This window comes from Apteryx rowi, unplaced genomic scaffold (genome assembly GCF_003343035.1).
Source record: "Apteryx rowi isolate R43461 unplaced genomic scaffold, aptRow1 scaffold_619, whole genome shotgun sequence".
In the NCBI taxonomy this organism is placed as follows: Eukaryota; Metazoa; Chordata; class Aves; order Apterygiformes; family Apterygidae; genus Apteryx; species Apteryx rowi.
In genome coordinates this window covers 441,660-465,802 of record NW_020450893.1, presented here as the reverse complement: position 1 = coordinate 465,802, position 24,143 = coordinate 441,660, and the positions used below count along the sequence as shown (strand labels likewise).

The window sequence follows — 24,143 nt, the reverse complement described above, 5'->3', positions numbered from 1 at the left end:
AATAATCTGCCCACGAGAAATTTGCTCTGAAAAATGTAGTATTTCAAAAACAGTACCAGAACTGGCTATGTTCATTCAAACAGTGTGTAGCTTATAAATAGCTCTGAAATGAATGCCTGGCACTAGAATACATACCAGCTACTGAAGTGGGTCTACGGGGAGTGGGTGGAGGTGGTCTAGAAGGCCTGGGAGGTCTAGACGGTTTATAGCTTCCATTTGAGAGTAATGGAGAATCACCGCCATTAACAGTCTTGTTTTCACTGGGAGCTGCATCTTCACAGCTTTCAAGGCCATTTGAGTTAGTCCTTTGCAGCAAAAGACAGAAAGGAGAACTATTGTAAGAACTTATGGAAGACATTAAATTTTAATGGAAGACACTAGAATGCAACAAGGTAAGATTCTTACATTCATTACAGATGACAAAAAACTGTCATTACCATATATTTGTATAAACATACTAAGCTGTATGAGGCGTCAATTGACGAAAAGGTTGTGAGATATATACATATATTACTAACATTTATTGCTGAAAATTCCTTTTTCATTTCCCAGTTCAATACACCTGCCCTTTGGTCCAGTCTCTGGATTTTGCTGCTGAGCTATTTCCTCCCCTGAATTCTGTTTGTTCTGATGAGACAAGAAGCTAAGACCTGGGAACTGCCTATATGCATTTGCCCCATGGGGCTGGAATATGCTCAGAGCAGACAGTACTCTTGAAAATTTTAGAAGACTTCATTAAGATACACAAATTTTCCCCTAAACTCAGTTCTGGAAGTGCCTAGTTTTTGTTGTTTCAAAACTATCAGTCTGAAGCAGGGCGTAACAGAGAATTTCGGACTTGAGTGTTGAAGTTTTGACAAACAGTTGTGAATTACTATCCTCAACTTTTCAAGCCCTCAGAAACTTTAAAGTTTTCAGCCATCCTGTACTGTTCAGTTATGTTTAGCTATATAGTATTCTGATATACTTGTAGCTCCGTAAGTAGAGTTTCAGGTATCTGAATCCTTATATCCAAAGCATCTTATTTTCAGAATTAGCATGTTCAGTAAAGAGATTATCAATTAAAAATTCTAGTGGATTGACAGCCCAAATACACAGGTCCCTAGTAATAAAACCGTAAGTTACGGTGTCAGCATAGTACCTCTAAAATCTGTGTAACTCATCCTTTTAAATGTGCACAAAATAAAAGCAAGTAGGTAGGCTTAATTTAAATCATTAGTCATAGAGGATCAAGGAAAATCAATATATATTTGATCTCAATATCAAAATGTCAAATATACCTTTGATCTACATCAGGTATGGTGCACATGATAATTTATACCATACCACATCAACCCAGAAGAAACTTAAAACTAAATGACTGTGCAAGCATGCACTAGTCATTACTGATCTAAAGTTTGTAGGAACTAAAGCCTAGTTTTTCTCAGCTGCAGAAGGCACAGTGCTGTTATCTGAATATGAAAGTCAAAAGCTTAACCTTTTATCTTTCATATATTTGACCTGACACTTTAAGATATAATGATCCATATCAAGACATTTTTATACATGTAACAACAAGCACTGATAGACATATTCCAGGTTCAGATCATTGACATGACCATACAAAGGATCCTCAAAATGGACCTTGAATGAACACCAAGATCTCCGCTGGCTGGTACTAAAACTATGCAGCTATTATTACTCAAACACCCAGACATTCTGAATGCCCAAGCCTAGAAAACATTCTTCTGAGGGTGAAAAGAAACAGAACAAAAATAAAACTGTCATGGGAAGACTAGACTACATAGCTAAGGCAGTTATATTCATGATCTATAAAAGAATGGTGATATTTAACTCGGCTACTCCAGATGTCATCCAAAAGTGTCGTGCATTGTACAGATTGTTAAGACACTTGTAGCACTGGAAAACTAACTGAAGTGGCTCTGAGCTCACTGAAGGTTAATCTGTCATGGAGTGTGGTCACGCTGTCGACCTACCAAGCAGCAGGATACGTAATCCCATGTGGAACTTAAAAATTGCCAGTGCTAGACTGCTTCTGGTATCTTATTTAACAAAGCTAAATGTAATTCTAAAACAAACAACAGTGTAAAAATAACTAGTTTACTCACCAGTGAGGATTTTTTACAAGTTCGTTAACCACTGAGAATTCTCAAAGAGGTCTTTCTATTTTGAGACATAGGAAGAACCTCAAGAATGGAGGCTACATTCAACATACCCAAAACCGAGAAATACTCTGTACTTTGGAGTGAGACAATCCCTTTTTAGACTAGTTCTAAACTTCTGCTTGCTTAATTTTCTTTCACAAAAATAAGGTACACTGCTGCTCTACACTCTGAACAGTTTCTCACCGCAGAGACAGTACCACACGTCCTCAAAGCGTCCCACAGAATTTGCCTGTGATACTGAAAAAACTGCACTGAGGTCAAGAATTTTCAAGAGCTACAAATCCAAGAATAATGCATGTGAAAAGATTCACATTTTTTGAATTATAAATGCAAATCAATGTATGAGATTTAGCTTAATATCCGGCTCATTTCAGTTCTGTTTAAGACATACATTTACTAAGCAAACTACTGTGGCATTAAAACATTACTGGTCTCATAGTTGTCAGAACTCTTAACATAAATTGCCATCCTCACAACAGAGACAGCAGAACATGCCTGCACTTCAGCTGCAGAGAGTAAGTCAGCTTAAACTGCCCAGTGAAGATCAGTTAAAGATAATATGCACCGATTGTGTACCTCTTTCACCAATTCTGGTATGGGTCAGGGTAGGGACCGAACAAATTACTGGGGTTATTCACCTCTTAAAACATGCCAGCTTGATTTGCTTCTGGACACACAACCAAATGCAAGTAAGTGTTCTGACACCAAAGTAAGGAAGTCCACACAATTTTATAACAGTTTAAATGAAATAGTTAAATCAGAGAGCTTGTGCATAAACACAGCATAGACCTGCAAAGAACAAGTTACCAAATGCAGAGTCAAAAGCTTGACAAGATTTTGAACCGATGTGATACAGTTTTGCTTAATTTTGGAAAAAGGTTTCTATCCTAATATGTTAAATAAAATTGTAATTAATTTGTTTTTAAAGACACTTAACACATTTAAATAAATTCACATCCATAAGGCATTAGTTAAAGTCTTTATAATGCTGAAAAACGTTTTATGATCTCTCCAGTGTATTTTCTCCTAAAATAAAGCTTTATGGGGAGGTGGGGAACGTGAAGGGAAAAATCAAAAGATCATTCAGGTATGGAGGCAAACTGAAGCTAGAAAACAGCTGATACAGAAAAGTCAGTTTAGTATTTGCATGTCCAATGGTTACAGTATTTTTGTTTAAGAATCTGCTTGGATCTTAACAGATACCTTTGCAAGACACAGTCAGAATTTTCTCTCTTTTTTTTTTTTCCCCCTCTCTCTCAGTACAAAAAAAAAGGAAGAAAAAGTCTTACCGTGCATCATTCTTTACTCTGGAGGTATCATTCTGTGTAGGACCTTAAATACCAGAAAGAAAAAGACAATAAAATTATAAGCAACATCCTGAATGATTTTCAACTTAAAAAGCAGTCTTTAATGCCCAGATTTCCTTAAAATAGTGAGGTGCTACACTACATGCTGCTTCTCTATAGTCTCATTTCAAGGCTGCGTGTGTGTATGTGTATTCGTTTTGTAAACTACTGCTGCTGTGAAATATAAAAGCAGTAATATTTTCTCCTTATGGAAGATATAACAGGACATTATTTAACTGTATGAATATTCCCAAGCACACACAGTTCAATAATATTCTCTCCTGTTGATGTAGCAATAACAAGCAGGTTTTATCCACTCTTCAAGTGGATCTGGCTTTTCATATTTTCTCCCTTCTTTTGATGATGACAGGGAAAGCAGGTAGGACCACAACTTCTCTAAAATCTTCTCTCCGGATGGCTGGCAAGAAACTGCAAGGCCTTTGCTTTCAGGGGCTCTCTATCCCGGACCCCCCCCTTGCTCTGTAAATTATTTAGCAGAAGGGCATTCAAGCAGGTGCAACTTTTGGCTACTTTCCAAGCAGAATTATAGCAGCTCAGCCCAGATCTGCAAACATTTTGCAGCTGCTTATTCAGCTATCTTGCAAATATTTGCCTTTTGTGCCAGCACTCGTGATACTTGAATATGCAGCACTGAACCGCTCATTCACGTAGATAGCACAAATACTTCAGTTCCACAGAATTAAACAAATGTTATTTAGCAAGGAAGTCCGTTACCAGTTTTGATGGGAACTACGTACAAAGAGAAGAATGTAGTCATGTAAAGGCTTACGGTAATGTGAAGTTAACGGGCCAAGGGAAGTGATTTTAATTCCAGAAACTCAAATATCTTAAATTTAGATTTACAAGGCTATTGAGTAAACAACGTAACTGCCTATGAGCACCTTTAGCTTGCCCAACAAGAATGCACTACGTCTTTGCAAGATTTCATTCCTTCCTCATATGCTCCAGTCTGCTGATCGTTCGGAAACCCTCTGCTAAACTTCCACTTGTTACAAGCCTTTCTTGTACTGGGGAGCCCAAAACTAGACACAGTACTCACTTCCACTACCTGCCTTCCTTCTTCTATTCACTAGCACCTTTTTCTCAACTCAGTAGGTGAATTTCAGGAAAGGGAAGAAGTAAAAGCACAGATGAAAAATAAGTATGCATCAGGAAACTGTTACTTTCACCACATACTTCTATCAACATACCTCAACCTTGCTCTACAAGCCCCATACAATCCCAGTATTCAGCTTTTCTTTACAAAAATAACCCCCCAAGCCCTCAGATCACGTGATCGATCTATTAATCCATCTTCCTTTGAATCATGTTAAAAACTTTAAGAAATGCTAGTGTGCTAATTCAATATTCCTACGATATTTAGGTGGAATTTGAAAGCAACTTCTTTTAGACTTTAAAAAGGAACAGAAAACTAAAAACTGCCTTGCTTAAATAAGCCAATGAACCACCTACCTGGCTGCTATAGGAGACAGTATCTCTGATGCCAGATTCTTCTGGGGAAATAATCTCTTACCTATTCCTAACTTGCACTCTGCATCACCCTCAAAAAATATTCTTTTGCCTGCTCTGCAGCAATGGAATTGAAAACCCTTAGTTGTTATTTTAGTGTAATTACACATCTGACACTTATTCTTCAAGATTTTCAGTTAAAAATTATACTAGTTATCTGAGACTGAAGATGCCAGCAAAACAGGAAAAATAGTGATCCCTCTCTGCAGCACTCCACAGTTAACAAAGTCTATGAGAACTTTTACATAAATTAAAAGACGTATTTCAAGAAAATAAATATAAAACTGAGTTTTCTAGCCAGTAGAATACAACCTCCTATTATTCTGAAATTAAACTGACTTATTTTTATTGCTCTTCTATTCATGATGTTCTAAACATGGCAGGGAGCTGGAGGCTTTCATTCAAGTAAGTCATAAAGGTAGTTTGGAAATGCTAGGTTAAGTTACCACCATCCAGAAAATAAAGATGTGGATCTTATTTGTATTACAGTAAGGCTGAAAATCTTCACTGTGGACTGTGAGTCCACCTCATATAAAAGCACAGACGACCTCTGGTCTTTATAAACATGAAGTTATAGTGACCACTGATATTTCATTAGTAAAATACTGTGTTAAAGCTTCCAGAAAAAAGCTCTGTATACCAGAGACTACAATCATTGTACACTTGAATTGAGTATTACTCACTTCTTACACTTGAGGCATCACCATTGGTTAGGAGCTCAGGATCTACTTGCATCCCATCTAGACAGACGGACAAATCTCCTACCATTTCTGCTGGTTCTCTGTCGCCAACAAGGTGCAATGTCACAACTACCTGCTCGACTGAAAAAGTACATTAAAAAAATGGAAATTATCTTACTACATGACAAAAAAGTACATTTTATTCAAGAAGCAAATCACAGACCACAGCAATCAAGAAAAAAATCCCAGAACCGCAGCTCTGTGTCCATAATTTTTTGTTTTGTATAAAATTAATCATGCCTAGATATCACTAAAAAGATATTGTTTCTATGAAAAGAGGAAAACTGGAGCATAAACCCATTGCTACCTAAGGAAAGGATCATCATTACAGCCAAAGTTGAGACTCAAGTTTTTGCCCACACTTTGAAGCAAATAGAACAGCTGTCCTCAAAAACCTAAAGTTTGGAAATGTAATTCATATTTTTCTTCGTTCAGGGCAGATATCAAATCTATCTTCAGATTAAAAGATTCCACATTTATCTAATCACCACAAGATCCACAGTTAAAATAAGATTTTGTATCACATCCCTAGACCAAAGATACTCATAGGATAAATGACTCCATGTCACAGTGAAACACAATCATAAGCACGCACTCTCGATGAAATGGCTTGAAACAAAATTCACTGAATTACAGCAGGGTATCCGGTGTCATACAGAACAACGTAGTTACCCGAGGTAATTATCGCCCGGATTCAGCAAGAGTAACACTGGCAGGAGGACAGCACGCTACAATGCTGCTAACATGCTGCAACTACGATGCACACGCTTGAAAGGCCAGAAGCAAACGCTCCATCGAAGGACAGAAGGCAAGGATGACAACACAAGGTTGTATGTTGTAGCGACATAAATTCTGTAATGGGCTGTAGCATTCTGTATTCCCCTTTCAGGCTTCATAGGATGCACATACCACCTAAAGGCTAAATAGTTCTGAGATGCATGAACTAATACAATATTACCCTCATAACACTGTCTAGAAGAGAAAAAATAAACTTCATATATATCCTGGTCTGGAATCAGGAACACGTCAGAGTTTTTGTTCTTATGTAAAAGGAAAAACACTGTTTTCAATTAGGCTTTCACTCTTGCACATACTAGCAAAGTGAAAAACACCATGTTTTCAATGACATCATAGCAGACTGTGTAATATTTATATTACACATTATATTTACATATTATTTATATGTAAATATTACACATATTTATATATTATTTATATACATATACATACATATACATATGTACATATACGTGTGTGTGTGTATCTATCTATCTATCTATCTCACAAATGTGAGAAAGTTCTTAAATGCAATCTGTAGTAGCAAGAGTCTGTAGCAAAGGGAACTCCTAAGGACCAACAGAGTCTTTAAAGATTTGCACATAGCACTCAAGTTTACAGATGTCTGACAAATTCTGTTCCAAAGTATTTTTCATCTTATACTTACGCTTCATACTGTTTGATTTCAAAGTCTCATGAATATCCAGGGCAGCACTTCCCAGAAGAACATCAGATTTTAGTGTCTGATGGCTCCAGACTCGAAAGTTTAATTTACTCACAGGAGTGACAATTCTGAGAGGAGGGAGAAAAAAAAAAAAACAAGAAAAAAAAACATGAAGAAAAAGAAAGTTGAACACTGTGTAATGGTATTTGTTGAATACCATGTGCATGGAACTGAACAATACTCTTCAACTGTCACTTAAAAATATTTTAAAATAAAGAAATAATGGTGGTAACATCAAGCCCTTGCTAATTATGACATTTTAATATGCAGTCATCTTCTTGTTATCATATAGGAAAGATGCATTAAAGTCAAAATTGTTTCAAGATTATTAATAGTTTGAGTACTTTTTTTTAAGGAAAAAACTCACAATTAATATTTAAGTGTAATCAACATTAGAAAAAAAAAACCCACTTATTCTTGCAGTTTCACATTTTGTGAGTGTTCAGAGCATATGTACCTTGATGTTAGAATTGTTCACATACAGAGGTAAGACAAGTTTGCTTGCTGAAGAGGTTATCTGAAAATTCAGGATTTTCCATAAAAAGGGATGTACCCAAAACTATCTTACATATTTTCAGAGCCGATTGTTCCCCTAATAAGCTCCCACATACTTAAATCATGCTACGACAAAGAATCAGGAATATATACAAAATTATTTAACATTTTACTAGTATACTTCTCTTTGCAAAATGTATTTCCTGAGACCAGAAGATTACATGTTCCATGACTAAATGATTCAAAGAACTTTCCTCGTCATATCCAGGAGCAGGGTGTACTCCTTTTATGGTATTCCAATCTGATTATGCTCTTAGAGAACAGGTTTCAGGCCTGTTTCAGTTTCTCTCCATTCCAAATCAAATAATGCAAATAAGAGTTCAATTGTTCCCTTCTACTTCCCTTTCATTTTCTCAATGCTTGCCTTAAATTTTAAAGGAGACTTGCTTTATCGATACAAAAATGTGTTCCCTTAAGTTTTGAGAAGCATTACGACAGCGAAACAAATTTATGTCAATATTAGTTTCTGACATTGTATGAACACATTTCTGTTTTTCCAAAAACATCCCTAACATCAACTTCAGGGTCATGTTTAATATTGATATTCCTTTCCTATAGAGAATATTTTAACATTTTAAAGTACTTTACTTGCTAGAGGCTGGTGTACAAACAGCTGCTTATTTTCTCAGTAGAGCATTTCACTCGAACGTGGTTGAGAAGCCTACACTTCCATGCTCATAGGCTTTTTTGTCTGTTTTTTAACAGGCAACCCCTGCAGGACATGCAGCTCCATCTAACAGACTGCCTTTGAAAAGAAGCAGCTATGGTCCGTATCACTTGCAGAAACCTTTATATTTTTTGTTACTATTCTGAGTGTAAGCAACATGTGTTTCATGAAACATTTTGACACTTAGGCCACTAAGTTCTGTGTAGCATTAGTGGAATCTTCAATGAAGTTGAAATGCATTCAGTGTCTCTTTTCAGCATACAAGGAACAAGAGCAAAAATTGTCCATGTATGACTGTGTGGACTTGGGTAGCATAAGCCACAAACATAAAAATAAAATAAAATAAATAAATAAATAAAAGAAACAGGTTATAGAAGCTAGAACAACCTGCTCTTGGAATCTTAGCACAGTGATGTGCATGAAGTGCAAAAGGAATGTTTTTTTCTTGATATATTTCTTCACAGTGGAAAACATAAATAAGGTGAATTCTAACAGCTAACTTCACAACGGCCTGAGTTACAAGAAATGCACAGGCACAGAGGTTTTCCATCAGACAGGAATGTTCAAGGTGCCCCAAGACTAATAATCTGTGACTTAAGTGTAAATGAATGTATCAGCAGAAGAGTGCTGTTTATTGCAATGTTTCATGTCACACGTTCTTGTGCAAAAAATGTCATAAAGAGTGCAGGTTTTTGGTTTTTGTCTTTAACACCTGTGCTTTATACTTGCTATTATCTCACCACACAAACACTGGGATAAACAAAAATCAGTAACTGCATTCCTCTTCAGACTAACGTTGGTTTTGCGCTTTGTGAGCACAAACTTGTCAGGAATTTTGTACTTGTGACCGAAGTTAGAAGCGTGCAAGATGGAGCTAACAGTGCTATGACATACTATACAATCGACACTGCTACACAAACTATGCCATGCTTTCCAGCCATGGTATTTTTACAATGTTGTAATCTTAAATATGGCAACAAAAACATATATGGGACACTGAGTTTTATTATCAAATTACCTTGCTTTCCTTATTACTCATGCAATTAAAGCTGTTTTTATACGCCATGTACATTAATACACAATGCATTCCCTCTTAAGCACTGTGCCTTTCTATTGGAAAGTTATACAATTGTTTTATAGATATATATTCCCGACTGTGGTATCGCATGCGCTCCAGAAATTACACAGATATCTTCGTATCATGTAAAATAGAACACATTGCTTAAAAATAAATAAATAAATAAATAAAATAAAAGACAAAAACCCCAACCCTTAAGTCTGATGTCAATTACATGGCATTAATTTAGCTCAACTAATCCAACTGGAAAGCCAAGCCATCAAACCTACACTGTAAGATGCTGTTTCCACTTCGGACTACTTGTATTGTTGCATTTTTCTGTCTTCTTTGACTGTCCATCTACTGAGACTTCCACATAAGGGCTAGGTCCAAACCATTTATTTTTTTCTTTTAGTTTTGCTGAAATAACTGTTAAGAAAGAGAAAAACAAAACAGACTCGATGAGACTTCAACTGCAAGTGATGTTTTTCAGTTGGGCGCTTCAGTATCCAAGTGTCAGGTCATTGATGCTTGACAACAACGCTCAAGAGAACAAATACGTTAAATGCACCTACTCTTGCATTCCAGACCATTTTATACAACGCAATCGCTCACGTGAAAGCCTAAAACATGCAACAGTACTTTTTCTAGAGGATCAGACACTATAATTGATAATCATCAGTATAAGTTCTACAAACACACTTATGTGTTGAATGTAGAAAATATCCTCTACAACCTCCACCTGTCGAGAAAACTCCTGCAGTTTATTACACTCACTTGTCAAGAAGTCCAAAACATGATCTGTCTCTCTCACTAAAGAGTCATGAGCAGCTGCTGTCACTTCTGGCAAAACTAACTAACTAAATAAAAGTAAGAGAATGCATTTTGTGTTAAGTTTTCTATAGCAAAGCAAATTTCCAGAAAAACTAGCTACAGGTAACTCTGAGTTTCAATAACTACCTACTTTTCTAGACAAAAAACAAATCTAGACAGGACTTGGAACTCTCTAGAGCTTTACTCATGGTAGTGAATATATTCTTGATGATAACGTCTGGACAGCAACCCCCCATCACCCTTCTCCTGTTTGTTTTAGAAAATAAATAAATAAAAAAATTCAACATCATTGACTGAGATGCTATCTTGCCAAACACTGATCCTGCTGCCTCCATTTAGCCAAAGAAATGTACGGGTGCACCTGCCCACCCTCAATGTCTATTTGATTCACAGATAAGGAATGTTCTTGGATTCCTCAACAACACTAAGCTCACAAAACAGTACTTAAAACAAATATACTACCATTTCTAGCTGGCTAGTGAACCCCACTCTGTTCTGACAAATGACAGCCTGGTCTCCTCTGTTTTCATCGTCCATCTCAGCTGCACTATAGGCTTAAGAAAAAAAGCAGACTAATTCAAGCCCATATGGCTAATCTACCTAGATTCCATTTCTAGTCTACACTCCTTTAGAGATTTAGAGAAGTAGCTTAGTATAAACTGCTCTGAACTGCTCCCAAAGGAACTTCTTTCTCTTTATATTACAGAGATCCTACGGAAATTTCTTCAGTTAGCCACCATTAGTCTTCATGAATAGCTCCCCTTCCCTTCCCCTTGCATCAGCAGTATTTAAATACTGCAGCATCTCATGCCTCAACATCACTGGCTCTCCTAAGACATCAAGACCTGGTTTGATACAGTACAGCTCTGCAGTGTTGTACCTATTTTCAAAGTTCTTATTTGCCCAGACAACCTGAAAGCTCACTTAAAACTATAATGGAGACAGCACAACTAAAAGAGAAGGAAGAGGTGTTTACAGAACTTTCTACAAAAAAAGGTAAAGTCTGCTTGCACAGAAAATAGCTTTCTTGCAGACTGTGGCTGAAGTTCTAAAGAAATCAAGAATCAAACATCTCAAGAGTCTCCAGTCTAAACAGGAGACATTTCTTCAGCTTCACTTTCTCCATATGAGTCATAGGCCTTTTAATGGGACAAACCTTAGACAGGAATCACTATTTTCATTCTTAGCTCTGCTCTACTTGGCTATGGGGAGAACAAACCTCCTTGCAAAGTTCATCAATCTTTCCCTCCAACACCCATCTGTGGAGACAAGATTTCTCTCAGTCACATGGCCCACTGAGACAACAGAAAGCTTGACCTCATTGTGATGGCTAGAGGCAGTATATAATTTATTTAGTTTCACTCTTCTTTCTGTTTTAAAGTTCCCACTTATTTTTGATGATTCTTTTCATCCCCATGATATAAAATTTGTGAAAGTTCTTCACATACCCACATATCTTCCACACCAAGGGTGCAAAATTTACGCTTGATGCTTCTAAACAAAGATTTGCATACATCCACAGACGTCCCATTCCCATGCTTCAGGATTCAGTCTTGATATTTCAGTAATATTTGCCAGATAGAGAACAAGTGAGAAAACTTGATGCTAAAGTCTGAACGGCTACTCTGTTGGTGGGGCACTACAAGAAGTATGCCATGGAAATCCATTCCCATGCAATCTGCAGGTGCTCACTTACAGTAATATTCTCACTAACACTTTGATTAAAGCTCCTTTACAACACCGGTCATAAAAACACGTTAACAAATGAGAATCAAGAACTCAGACTTGATAAACATCAGTTCCGATTCATTTAGCTTGATTATTAAATGAAAGTGCTAGATTCAATGTTATGTCAAGTGTTAGTAACAGAAAGGAATATTATCTTACATTCTCACATTTAAAAGAGAATTGTTCTGTACATTTGACTTAACAACATTCAAAAACAATTATTTCTTTCTTCCTTGCAGGAAAACCTATCATTTCAAAAAGGCACCTCAAATAAAACCCTGAATAAAAAAGCAATGTTTCTGCTAAGTCATGATGATGTTACACCATCAATTTTAGTTTGCATCTTCTCTTGAGTTTTGTACTACTCAAAACTTCCTGAAACACAACATACTAGTAACTTCTACTGAATTATGCAAAAAAACTTTTTATGTTTACATTTTTTTAACCAGAAAAGGATATATTGTTTCAAAAGACTTACCAGTGATTTGAAGCTGCGATTTCATGGAAAATCCACTGGCTGATCCTGATCTGGAGCCACTGCCAGCCATAATATGGGCTGGATCTTGAATCTGGATGAAGAGGAAATGCAAAAGTTTAAAACCTCAGAAAACCTAAAAACCAAATGACCTACTTTCTGATGTGCAGATACATTACACTGGAAGCAAACCCACCACACTTGTTTTCTTTCTAGTTGCTCTCCATTTTCTCAAAGCGCAAAATATGGTCCACAAAGGGCCTAGTCTCTACCATTATGTCAACTGCAAACATTCACGTGCTGGGCAAAAAAAAGGTCTTTTGATTTTGTCCTCTTAATTTGCCAATTAACTGAGCGTGAATGAAGTTCTAATCTTTGCAAAATTTACTGTACCTCTTGTGTCTGACAACCTCTGCCCTTTTTGATGTCATAAATCCTGGATAAGAAGTTTACCTACCAAAGACAAGTTCTACTTGGTTTAGAAAACAAAACCCACCAGGAGAGAAAAAAAAGATTACAAAGGAACCATTCCTTCTTTTTCCCAAAAGAGATTAATTCTGGAACTTACAAATTAAAAAGTAAATTTCAGATTTAGAAAAGCCTGCTTCTGTGTGTCTTTGCTTCCACTTGGCCAGATCGAGTCCACCAATGCGGTATGAAACTCTACAAAGAGCTTTCCTAAAGAGGAAACATCATTCCTGAAAGAGTATGTAACAAATTTCATTTACAGCCCAACCTTCCCCCTCTACCGTACCTCAAGCCCCACTGCCAGACCAGCCGGAGTGTCCCACCGCCCTCTGCAAAACACACTGTAGTGAACAGATTCCTACTGCACTTTGAACCTAATTCACTGTCTGGTTGCAGGGGAGGAAGGGGGAGACAGGGACAAGATGCATCATATTACTCTGATGTTAACAGATATAAATGAAATGGTGTAGTATTTCATTTAAAATAAAGGTTATGTCAGAAATATCCAGATATCCTTGTCTCCTATTTGTTTTTAAAATGTATTCTCAACTTAACCTTCCTTAGCAGCTAAATATATTAGTAAATCTATGTATATGTAGTATTATATAAAGATATTATGATTATATTATATTATTATACGATTTATCATATGATAAAATGGTATTATTATAATATCTATATTAATAAACCCACAGCAGGATTTACCTACAGCAGAATAAACAGCCTATTAAAGACTCCAAATTACCAGCTGAAGATCACTTCCCTCCCAGATTTCATACTTCAGTCCCTCTCACACCATGTCCCTTGTGTCACCTCTTCAGAGTCTCCGGTGTTCATGACGTACTGCAACACCGTTCACCCACCTAGGTGTGCAACTTGTCTTTCTTTGGGCTCCCAACGGCGGAGAGGCAGTGCCCGCTGCTAAGCTATTCCGAGGACTCTCTAGCCAAGCGGCCGGCTATTCCCGGCGCACAAAGCTGCTAGCCCACTGCTGCACATCTTTGGTTCACCACTAAATCCGAATCCCTAAGCAGACCGGGCTTCACATACCAGGTCTCAGGCCATTTGCCACGCGCAAATATCATTTCCAACAAAGGAAGTAACATGTTAACTTAAGGCGCTGATGTTTGTATCTCGAGTGCAAAAGGCTATTCATACGGATAATTTCCCAACTGATAACAGCACAAACAGACTAAGTAACAGGTGAACACGTTACCATCTGCATGCCATGCAAAATAGAATTTGGAAAATAAGTTTGAGTATCACAAATTCCATTTTAGAAGCAGCAGTTTAAAGGAAAAGTCTATATTCTGTGAAAACGTGAAATAGGGAACTCCATGCACATTTCAAAAGTGACAGAATAGGAAGTCCTTGCACATAACAGCTTGGTGATACCGGTATTAACTACTGGAGAACATGACGCCACCAAAAAAGCATACTAACAACTTGCTTCAATAGCTTATAGTGCTACTGATGGAAGTAAGTGCTTTTAATTACTAGATTCCAGGTGTGAATCACACAAATCTAAATCTTGCTAGAGTGTGAAAGCTTTTAATATAAGTATTTCAAAAGCAATCTAAAATTTAACAGACTTTAGAGGACAATTCTTAAGTTTGATCTTGTAACTAGTTCTACCAAACTTAAGTAGGTATTCCTTATGCTTTAAGGAGGCAGCTGAATAAGGTGTCTAGACCAATACAGACATATAAGACAGCCTAAAGGAGTTTGCAGTAGAGAAGAGCTGCTATTTTCCACCTGGAGAAGTAACATTGCACACAACACAAATGCATTTACTGAAGGTGATAATTACTTTACATCTGAAGTCGCAAGGTAAGCACATACAGCATACATTCACTCAGAAATACTTCAAAGCTAATTTTCATTTCTAAGCCTGAAAAATACACTCATTAAATAATCTTAGTAATATTTGATCTCATTTTCAATGAAAATATGCAGAAAAATAAATTCTAGCAGCTTTATTACAACGAAAATGACTGTCCTGCAAACACACAAATCAATTTGTTATCACATTGATCTGTCCAGGTATTGACATGAGACCTGCCGTTTTTACTAATAATCAGCTTTAGCCAGATTTCAAGAAACTAGCTTCCCAAGCCTTCTAAAAATAAGAAACTACACCGTTACACATTGTTCAGCTCTCTCAGCGGCAGTAAAGTTCCCTATTATTTTTTGAACAATAAAAACGAAGGCTTTTGTTTCACCGCGCGTTTGCCAAAACTCAGAGGCTCTTCACCTAATGCAAGCTTCCTTAGTTAACCGGAGGAAGCTCCGCAGGAAGAAGCAGCAAGCGAGCTCGCGTCCTAGATCTTTTTGTACCAATCAACTGTGCCCTGCACATCAATAACTCTATTCTGTGTTTCCTAAAACCCGACCCCCGTGCCTCCTCTATTCCCCCTTAACCACCGGTGGGAAGAGCCAGGAAGCACCATGGCTGGTTCCAAGCCGCACGCACGCACTGCCAGGCATCCGGCAAGGAAGCATTACCGAACTCGCGCTGCAGCTCTCCTCTCAGCTGGGCACCACTTTCAGTCTCTTTCCTGCCGTGCACATACATATTCTCTCCAGATTTTTCATAACTCACATCTATAAACTCGTATTTAATCATCTTTGATACCTCCCTCCCCATCCATTTTAGGTTTGTGGGGTGACAGAGGGGGGAAAAGGGAAGAAGAGAGCGTAACAGGGCAGGCTGACAGTGCAACTGCGTAAACCTCATTTCCTTGGGAAACACGGCTAAAATTACTTTAATTATTTAAATAAGAATCCATGATGATTAAATGAGCAACATTTTGAAGGAGCCCAGAGAGACGGCAAAAAACAAGAACCCTATAAAACACACACATCCAGCTGATTTCTATTTTTATACTTAATTTTTAGCACTTAACTCCTCTTGTGTATATTAGGAACTCATATTGAATATACTTAATAAAAAAAAATGTTTCCCATTTAGTTTTAATCTAAAATAGCTATTCTACTACTACGGTCTTTTGAATCACTGACCTTAATTTTGCTATGTTTTCTGTCAGCTAGTTTCTTCACGTTATACAAATCTTCTACATGTTCTAAAGCTTTTATTTGTTTTATCCCTGTTACAACACCAACTAGCTAAAAGCAAGTTTTACAGAAGTCTCATTTGTTTCTCCCAAAATAGAAGCAGCCACAGGTTCCACACACTGTGCAGGAAAGACCTGCACCCACAGGTCAAACAACAAGATTTTACAAGCTGCTCGGGCTGGATTGAGCCCTGCAGTTCTAAATAAAGTATGCAAGTTCGATGCAGCATAGAGATGGCTTCAAGCATGGTGAAAAGTGCTGATATTAAGAAACAGCAGAAATATGTTTATTATACTGAATAAATTTGCTACAAAAATAGCATTCATTTAAACCATTGTGCACTTCTGAAAAAGTATTTAAAACTACATAGGAAATTCCCATACTGATGGCAAAGATTAAAAATAACCAGACTTTTTTCTGTGATTCCCAAATTTGCAACTCAGCCCGAAATGATTTACCCTTCTTCTCCATTCTCATCAACAGCAATAAGGATTTAACCGTTCCTGGGCAGCCACAGGCTTGAGTTAATCTACAGCTGCCTGGAACCAAAATAGCCATACAAAAGTTGTATGAGAAAAACTGAAGTTTATTTTTGAAGCACATGCAACATTTTCCCTTAGCGCCTTTCATCATAACTAGACTGGGAACAAGGGTTTGCACACAAGCCTTTGTATTAGGTCAGTTAAATCATTTTTACCTGTGACTTTTAAAGCTCAAATTGGGCATACAAAAAGATAAAACAATACATCATAATACAGGACTAATGTTTTCAACCAGCAGAAATAATCATTCAAATGCTCACAGGAATGACTTCAGTGGCTGCATATATCCTCCCAGCTGGATTTGTTTTTGTAACATGCTACAATAACGCGCAGATTATTAGATAAATTATGCTGCATTGGTCACTGTTTATATGATCTCAGCAGAAAGTTGCACTGAACTATGCAGCAACGCTGGTTGATTTTAAATCATCTGACAACCTTCAATTTTAAGCAACCTAGTATTTTCCACTGTTTTCAAACAGCTGAAAGGCAACTTTCATTATTTTTCCTTTGCGTACGTGCATGCAAAACGAATCGGGAATTGTTACCACTTTAAGAGGGCTGGCAAAGAGACGTAGTGGCAGTAGATGCATCAGCCAACATTAGCTTCAGAAGTTTACATTTCACCTTTGGAAAAGCAAACTTACTGAAATAAGTATGGTAGCCTACAAGGCCTAGGGAAGGACACAACATGGGGTCGACATGCCGAACATATTCCAAGAGATCACAGAACCAGAGCTTCTTCCCGGTCCTGACAAAACGGGAAGCAACGCCAGCTACTAGCTGACCCCATCCTGTCATTCCTTCAAGCGACCGCTCTGTGTTGCCACTCGACAGGGCTATTAAGTTGTAACGAAGTCAGTCCACGCATAGTACTTCATATCTCAATTAAATCAAACCCAGTGCTAAGATTCAAGGGAGATCTCCACAGGTTTTATCAGGTTGATAACTACTTGATGCTTTGGCCGTTCAATGCAAAACATGTCTCTCATCCCTACTTTTGAAGAGAGCAGTACAAAAGCAGATAGTCAGAATTCATTAAACTCACGGTATGAAGAAAACAGTGGCGAAAATAAAAAACCAGCAATAGACTTGCTGTGGACACTTGCACTCTAATGCAAGTAGCTACAAAATTTTTGCATGCTTAACACAACATATTAACAACAAGACAAACTACAGTTATGTTGTGCAGTTTCAGAAACGGCGTATGGCACTGCTGGTGTGCAGGCAGGTCCCAACAACCAGGGCTTAAAATAACTCAGCCTACAGTAATGAAGTTGGTCCATGAATCCTTTGGGGATTCAGAGCTCTTTCACTCCCACCTCTAGCTTTAGTTCTTTCTTAGAAAGTCTCCCCTAAGGCACAAACTGATGCTGTGAGGCCAAATTACATCATCTTCAGTGGCATTTTAATCCAAGACAGCAAACTTCGATACCCAACTTTGTGCGGGGGGAGAAAAGGAAGAAATTCTAGAGGAACACAGCCCAGATACTACCAGCGCTTTCGGAAACAAGGCGGCAGGAAGGGAGAGTCCGCTCACCTATTTTGCTTTAACAAAGGATGAGAAGAAGTGGGGAGCTTTAAGCCCTTCGTCATTGAAGCAAAGGTAAGAAAAGGGAAGGAGCTTCTTACCACAAAAAAAACAAGGGGTATAAATAGAAGAAAAATGCTATCTAAGGCTTTAAAGATCTTTAGGCAGTGTCATACCAGTTTAACTTGTGATTTTATTCAATAACAGGATTAATCTGTTAAAGAACTGACTTATCTAACACGGTAATTTTATGTTGTATATATTCATTTCAATGAACAGAAGACATAACTATGCCAGAATGAAATTTTGTGGTTGCATATTATTAATACATAGCTTTGAAAATATGCTGCATGTGCTCTTTATAATGTAAAAAGTACTGAAATAATTGCACACGCTTGGCCCCTGTAACACTTTTATGGTGTTGGTGCAGTAATCAATTTTAAGAACACAGACTGAACTGCTCTTTCCCTCAAAGTTTTAGAAGCATAGGGCCTGCTTTACACAATTCAAGCACTGCAATCATCATGTAGTCTTTAGAAGTGTGTCAGTTCAGAAAGGGTATTTACTACTTACCATTTTACTAATGATCCAGTAAAGATATTTGCAATAACGAAAAAATATTACTTTAATTATGCTGAGTAATTTTAACAACAGTTTTGAAAACCTCACTGCGCACACAGGAATACAGACTTTTGGAATAAGTGCAAACCATACAAAATTTTGTGTAAGTATCTGCATGTCAGATGTCATATCTATGTTCCCTTTACAGCAGATTAATTTTTAATCAACAGATATGTAAGTGCATTGCATGCAGCTGAGATTAGACTACGTATTTCAGAGGAAGTTCAAAGTCACTTGTTCATGCTTATATTGTACTTTTTTATGTGTAAGAACTTAAACACAAACACTGTCCCCCACCCAAATACTGTAACCTCTCCTTAACCGCAGGCCTGCATTATAGCAAAGTTCTTTTCTATTAAAGGTTGAATATAATTATCTAGTAAGCCTAAGCAGACACAGTTAGTTTGGTAACTTTCTTGTTTAAAAACATTTTAAAAAATGGATAGCAAATTCACAGCTATTTAAAGTGTTCAACTTTCATCCTTTAAAAAATGGTTTTACACACTCTTTCTATTGTTCTACATTTTTATTGGCTTTTCCTTAAAATAAGCTTTAAGAAACACGGTCCGTTTTGCCCAAACAAGAAGAAATATGTAAGTTAAATAAGTGTCAACAAGGAAGAAAAGAACAGACACAGATTATAAGAATATTGAGTAGAGGGTGGAAAGGGAAGCAATTATGAGTTTTGCCCCAGGGGATATTTGCAGAAGGAATGGAAACAAAAAGGTCTAACAGCAGAAAGCAGCTTAGCTTCCTTCGCCATTATTGCATGTGTGCAGCACTACAGCAATTCACTGAAAACAGTATCTGCCATAATACATCTGCTGAAATTTAAAATCCAGATACCTAAATCCTGTTTTGACCAGATGTGAAATACAGTGCACGCTGAGTCCAAAAATAGACTCTAGGTTCAATTACTGACTTAGTAGCTCGAGTCTCATAATTCCTCAAAATAACTTTTGCACCTAGAATGTTTTCAAGACAAAAGTAACACTATAACTTTATTACAGCTATTCAGAGCAAATGTGTAACACATTATGGAAGAACTCTATAATTTCCACAACGAAACCTAATAGTTATACCAAGCATCTTCCCAATATTAGCCGTTACGGATCATATTCATGTACAACTCAAGCGTTAAAAAGAATTTAGCACCCTTTAAACTTTTTCAGTTGTTTGAACTGTAGGCACAGAAGCAGCATCAAAAAATAGATTTACACCTAAGTGAAAATGCTATTGTGGCATAGGCAAACATTGCCATACCAACTTGCTTTTAGCTAGCAAAGCTAACAAGAGCAAGGAAACTATAAAACGGATTTCCTTGAGCGCTGTGTGAGCCTGACAGAGAAGCAAGGTACAGAAGTGTGCGCGAGCTATGCAAGTTCACGATGTCATATCTGCACTGCTATCAATAACTGTACAGGCTAGATTAGAGCCAGCACTGATACGCCAGCTAACACAACAGGCATGCCTCCGTTTTGCTGTACGTATACTTATTTTAACTATTTACAGAGCTAACATACAGGCCACTGTTCTGATAAACAGTAGTGAGGTGCAGATTCAAAGACAACACTGCCTCCCATAACATCCTCATAGGCAAGCTGAGGAAGTACCGGCTAGATGAGCAGACCATGAGGTGGATTGAGAACTGGCTGAATGGCAGAGCTCAGAGGGTTGTGATCAGTGGGGCAAAGTCTAGTTGGAGTCCTGTTGCTAATAGTGTACCCAGGGGTCAGTACTGGGTCCAGTCTTGTTCAACTTCTTCATCGGTGACCTGGATGAAGGGACAGAGTGCACCCTCAGCAAGTTTGCTGACGATACCAAACTGGGAGGAGTGGCTGATACCCCAGAGGGCTGTGCTGCCATTCAGAGGGACCTGGACAGGCTGGAGAGGTGGGCGGAGAGGAACCTCATGAAGTTCAACAAAGGCAAGTGCAGGGTTCTGCACCTTAAGGAGGAATAACCCCATGCAGCAGGACAGGCTGGGGGCTGACCTGCTGGAAAGTAGTTCTGCGGAGAAGGACCTGGGATTCCTGGTGGACAACAAGTTGACCGTGAGCCAGCAACATGCCCTTGTCGCCAAGAAGGCCAATGGCATCCTGGGTTGCATTAGGAAGAGCGTTGCCAGCAGGTCGAGGGAGGTGATCCTTCTGCTCTACTCAGCCCTTGTGAGGCCACATCTGCAGTGCTGTGTCAGTGTTGGTCCTCACAGTACAAGAGAGACATGGAGCTACTGGAGTGAGTCCAGTGAAGGGCCACCAAGATGATGAAGGGACTGGAGCACCTATCACATGAGGAAAGGCTGAAAGAGCTGGGACTGTTCAGCCTGGAGAAGAGAGGACCGAGGGGGGATCTTATCAATGTGTATAAATATCTTAAGGGAGGGTGTAAAGATGATGGGGCCAGATTCTTTTCAGTGGTGGCCAGTGACAGGACAAGAATTGATGGGCGCAACCTGAGACACAAGAAGTTCTGTCTGAATATGAGAAAAAACTTTTTTACTGTGAGGGTGACAGAACACTGGAAGTTTGCCCAGTGAGGCAGTTTAGTCTCCATCCTTGGATATATTCAAAAGGCACCTGGACAGGGTCCTGGGCAACCTGCTGTAGGGGACTCTGCTTGAGCAGGAGGGTTGGATTAGAGGATCTGCAAAGGTCCCTTCCAACCTCAACTGTCCTGCAATTCTGTGATTTTAGAGTGAATTCAATATAATAGCTAAAAATATAGTTTTCTGGGAAATACATTTTAGTCAGTTTGGGAAGCAAGTCAAGTGACATGACTTTCAGAGGTTGCAATGATGAAAAAACAAGATATATAACCTATGAAACATAGAAAAGCTGCCCAGCTTCTGTTCTTTCCCTGCTATGGACTGGCTACTGAGAAATCCTTGACATTGAAGCAGAACCTCTATCCCTTTTGCTGTCTCAAAAGATGTAAGCAAGTATTCTGGAGTTTTGACATCTAATTAAAGTATACAACACATATGGCCTATTGTATTTTTTGGCTCAAGACAGGAACCACTTTTTTATCAGTCTACTTACAGATCATCTTTCTTCCTCTCTTTCAAAGTACAGTGGTATATCAGCATCAGAAATCACATGTCCTTTAAATCAAATGGCCTAATTATATTTTGTGTGCGAGAATGTCTGAATCTGTTCTAGATTAATATCCTCATGAGTCTTCTATTCAACTTTACTTCTGCAACAAGTAAACATACCATGTATAGAATTGTAATGGGAACATTAAGATTGGTATAAACAAAGAAAGAATGGAAATGTGCATGTGTAAGTACCAGGAAAAAAAAACAGAAGAACAAAGATTAAAAGAATGGCCTTTATTGGTAACAAAGGACGATTCTTGCAGCAATAAAACTGAGGAGTGTGCTTGTGTCAAGACCAGAATGCCTTCGCTCCAATAAAACTACAGCACAGATGACCGGCCAGCAGAAGAACCTGTGCTTTAAAAGAGAGGGGACTGGAGACAGGGTTATGGCACATCACATACCTCATTCCTTCTCCTGTTAGCCCCCCCAAAAGAAAACGTACTGCAGCTATAAAGAGGCCCATATTCCAACCGAGGAAGAAACAAAGAGCCAGCATTAGCCTTCACTGCAGATTTACGGAGGCTGAAACAAGCAAGATCCTGAAGCCAAGGACCACCCTGGAACAGCTACTGACTCCTATAAGGTTTAAAAGATCTATCCAAAGAGTAGTTTGTTGTCACCAAGAGGAACCCAAGAGACATGTTAAGCAGTTGCCCGACGGCATGAGGTCCATCTTCCATTTTGCCCAGAAGGGATACTGGCTAAACCACCCGAACACAGAAAAACAACCTGGTGCTTGTGAGTATATGAGCATGAGAGAGTGAATACATGAAATCTATGAGAGGGTGAGTGTGAGCGGGTAAAATTAACTGACTTAAAGACTTTCAAAGTAAATTACAGAAAGGGCATCTGATAGCTCTCACACAGTTTGTTTCTAGTTTGCTAGTTTGTTTCTGTTACACTAGTTTCCCGCAACCTCATGCACAAGAGTGAATGATCACCTGCCTGCACCGCATTGATATCCTAGACTAGGACCAAAAGATGGCTCTCCTCTTTGCATTATGAACAGATTAAAAATTGCAGTGGTGAAGGACTAGGGAACTAATAACAGCCTCATACACCTTTCCTAAAAAAAACTGGGACAATTACTTCTGCAAGATTAATCCTCAGGGCTGATTCCTTGTTTTTCCTGAATATCTACCTTGATACCTACCTCAAAGAGGAATTTAACATAGGAAGTGTTGTGAATCCACAGTTTCTAAATTGGAAAAGATAAGAAATATTAGTCTTGGCTATCCAAATAAAAAGACCACCCAAAGAAAGGCAAAAGTGGTCTGGGAACATTGTAACCAGATACCAAGACGACATTCACCTAGTGATCAGCAGTGTTCCTGAAGCAAACCTCACAGGTTAGAAAAACCTGTCTGTCAACTTAAATCTGCAGAAAAAAATGCTTCCAACAGCACTGCTTGCAATCTGAATTAAACTGTGTCTTCAGGCCTCCCAAAGACTTGCATCAAAATTAAATAGAATTCATTCATTAGCATTTCTGTGCACCCAAAACCTGCTTGTGTAACTTCCAGCTCAATAGAAATATTACACTTGAACTTTACCGTATAAATGATTCATTTGATATTGAATAAAATACTTGGGGAAAAAAAAAGAAATGCGAAGAAACAGTATTGCAACTTGTAAAATTAAAAGAAAAAAATATATAATTTGGTAATTTCACCTTTCAGTAATATGCCATTATTTCTCCAACCATAAGTCGTTCTCAAAGACACTAAAAATGTGGCAGGCAGGAGAGACAGACAAGGGACAAAACAGGCTTTGCTACCAACTCAGATAACTTGCCAATGAATTTCCTATAATTCATTTTTTATTCTTCGTAACTAAGAGGATGTTAGTTGTGACTAATTTTTAATATATGTTCAAATGGGGAAAAAAGACAAAAAAGTACACGAACATCATATGCCTTTTGCTTAATTCCAAGAAGTCTGGCAAGAAAAGCCACTGCAGAGCTGCACAAGATAATTAAAACCATTTGCGAAAACAAAGAGATAGTCTATTTTTATTTCAGCTGTTTCCTCGTCATGGCGCAATCCATTTCAAGGAAGACAATAATTCGTACATGCAAACCACTAAGCTAAAACTGGTTCACTACTGTAATCTTAAAGAGGGAGCAATACTTAAAATGGCTGGCTCTTAAATACCAGAGTGGGAAAACAAGATATATTAAACTTGGCATGCTTTTTAACACACAAT

At 38.1% G+C, this 24,143-nt stretch overlaps 1 protein-coding gene across 2 annotated transcripts in view; it reads right to left on the bottom strand.

Annotated features, from left to right (window-relative positions):
- The window catches only part of ITCH (itchy E3 ubiquitin protein ligase), a 67,513-nt gene that overhangs the window by 27,178 nt on the left and 16,192 nt on the right, over positions 1-24,143 (bottom strand). For both annotated transcript variants that reach the window (XR_003256350.1, XM_026083837.1), the window contains exons 2-7: positions 12,602-12,692; positions 9,852-9,990; positions 7,226-7,350; positions 5,725-5,862; positions 3,455-3,497; positions 136-305 (exon numbers count right to left, since the gene is read on the bottom strand). Coding sequence is in view for 1 of the 2 variants with exons in the window: in XM_026083837.1 (XP_025939622.1) it covers positions 136-305; positions 3,455-3,497; positions 5,725-5,862; positions 7,226-7,350; positions 9,852-9,990; positions 12,602-12,671 (685 nt within the window). In the remaining variant the exon portion in view is untranslated. The remainder of the gene's footprint in view (positions 1-135; positions 306-3,454; positions 3,498-5,724; positions 5,863-7,225; positions 7,351-9,851; positions 9,991-12,601; positions 12,693-24,143) is intronic.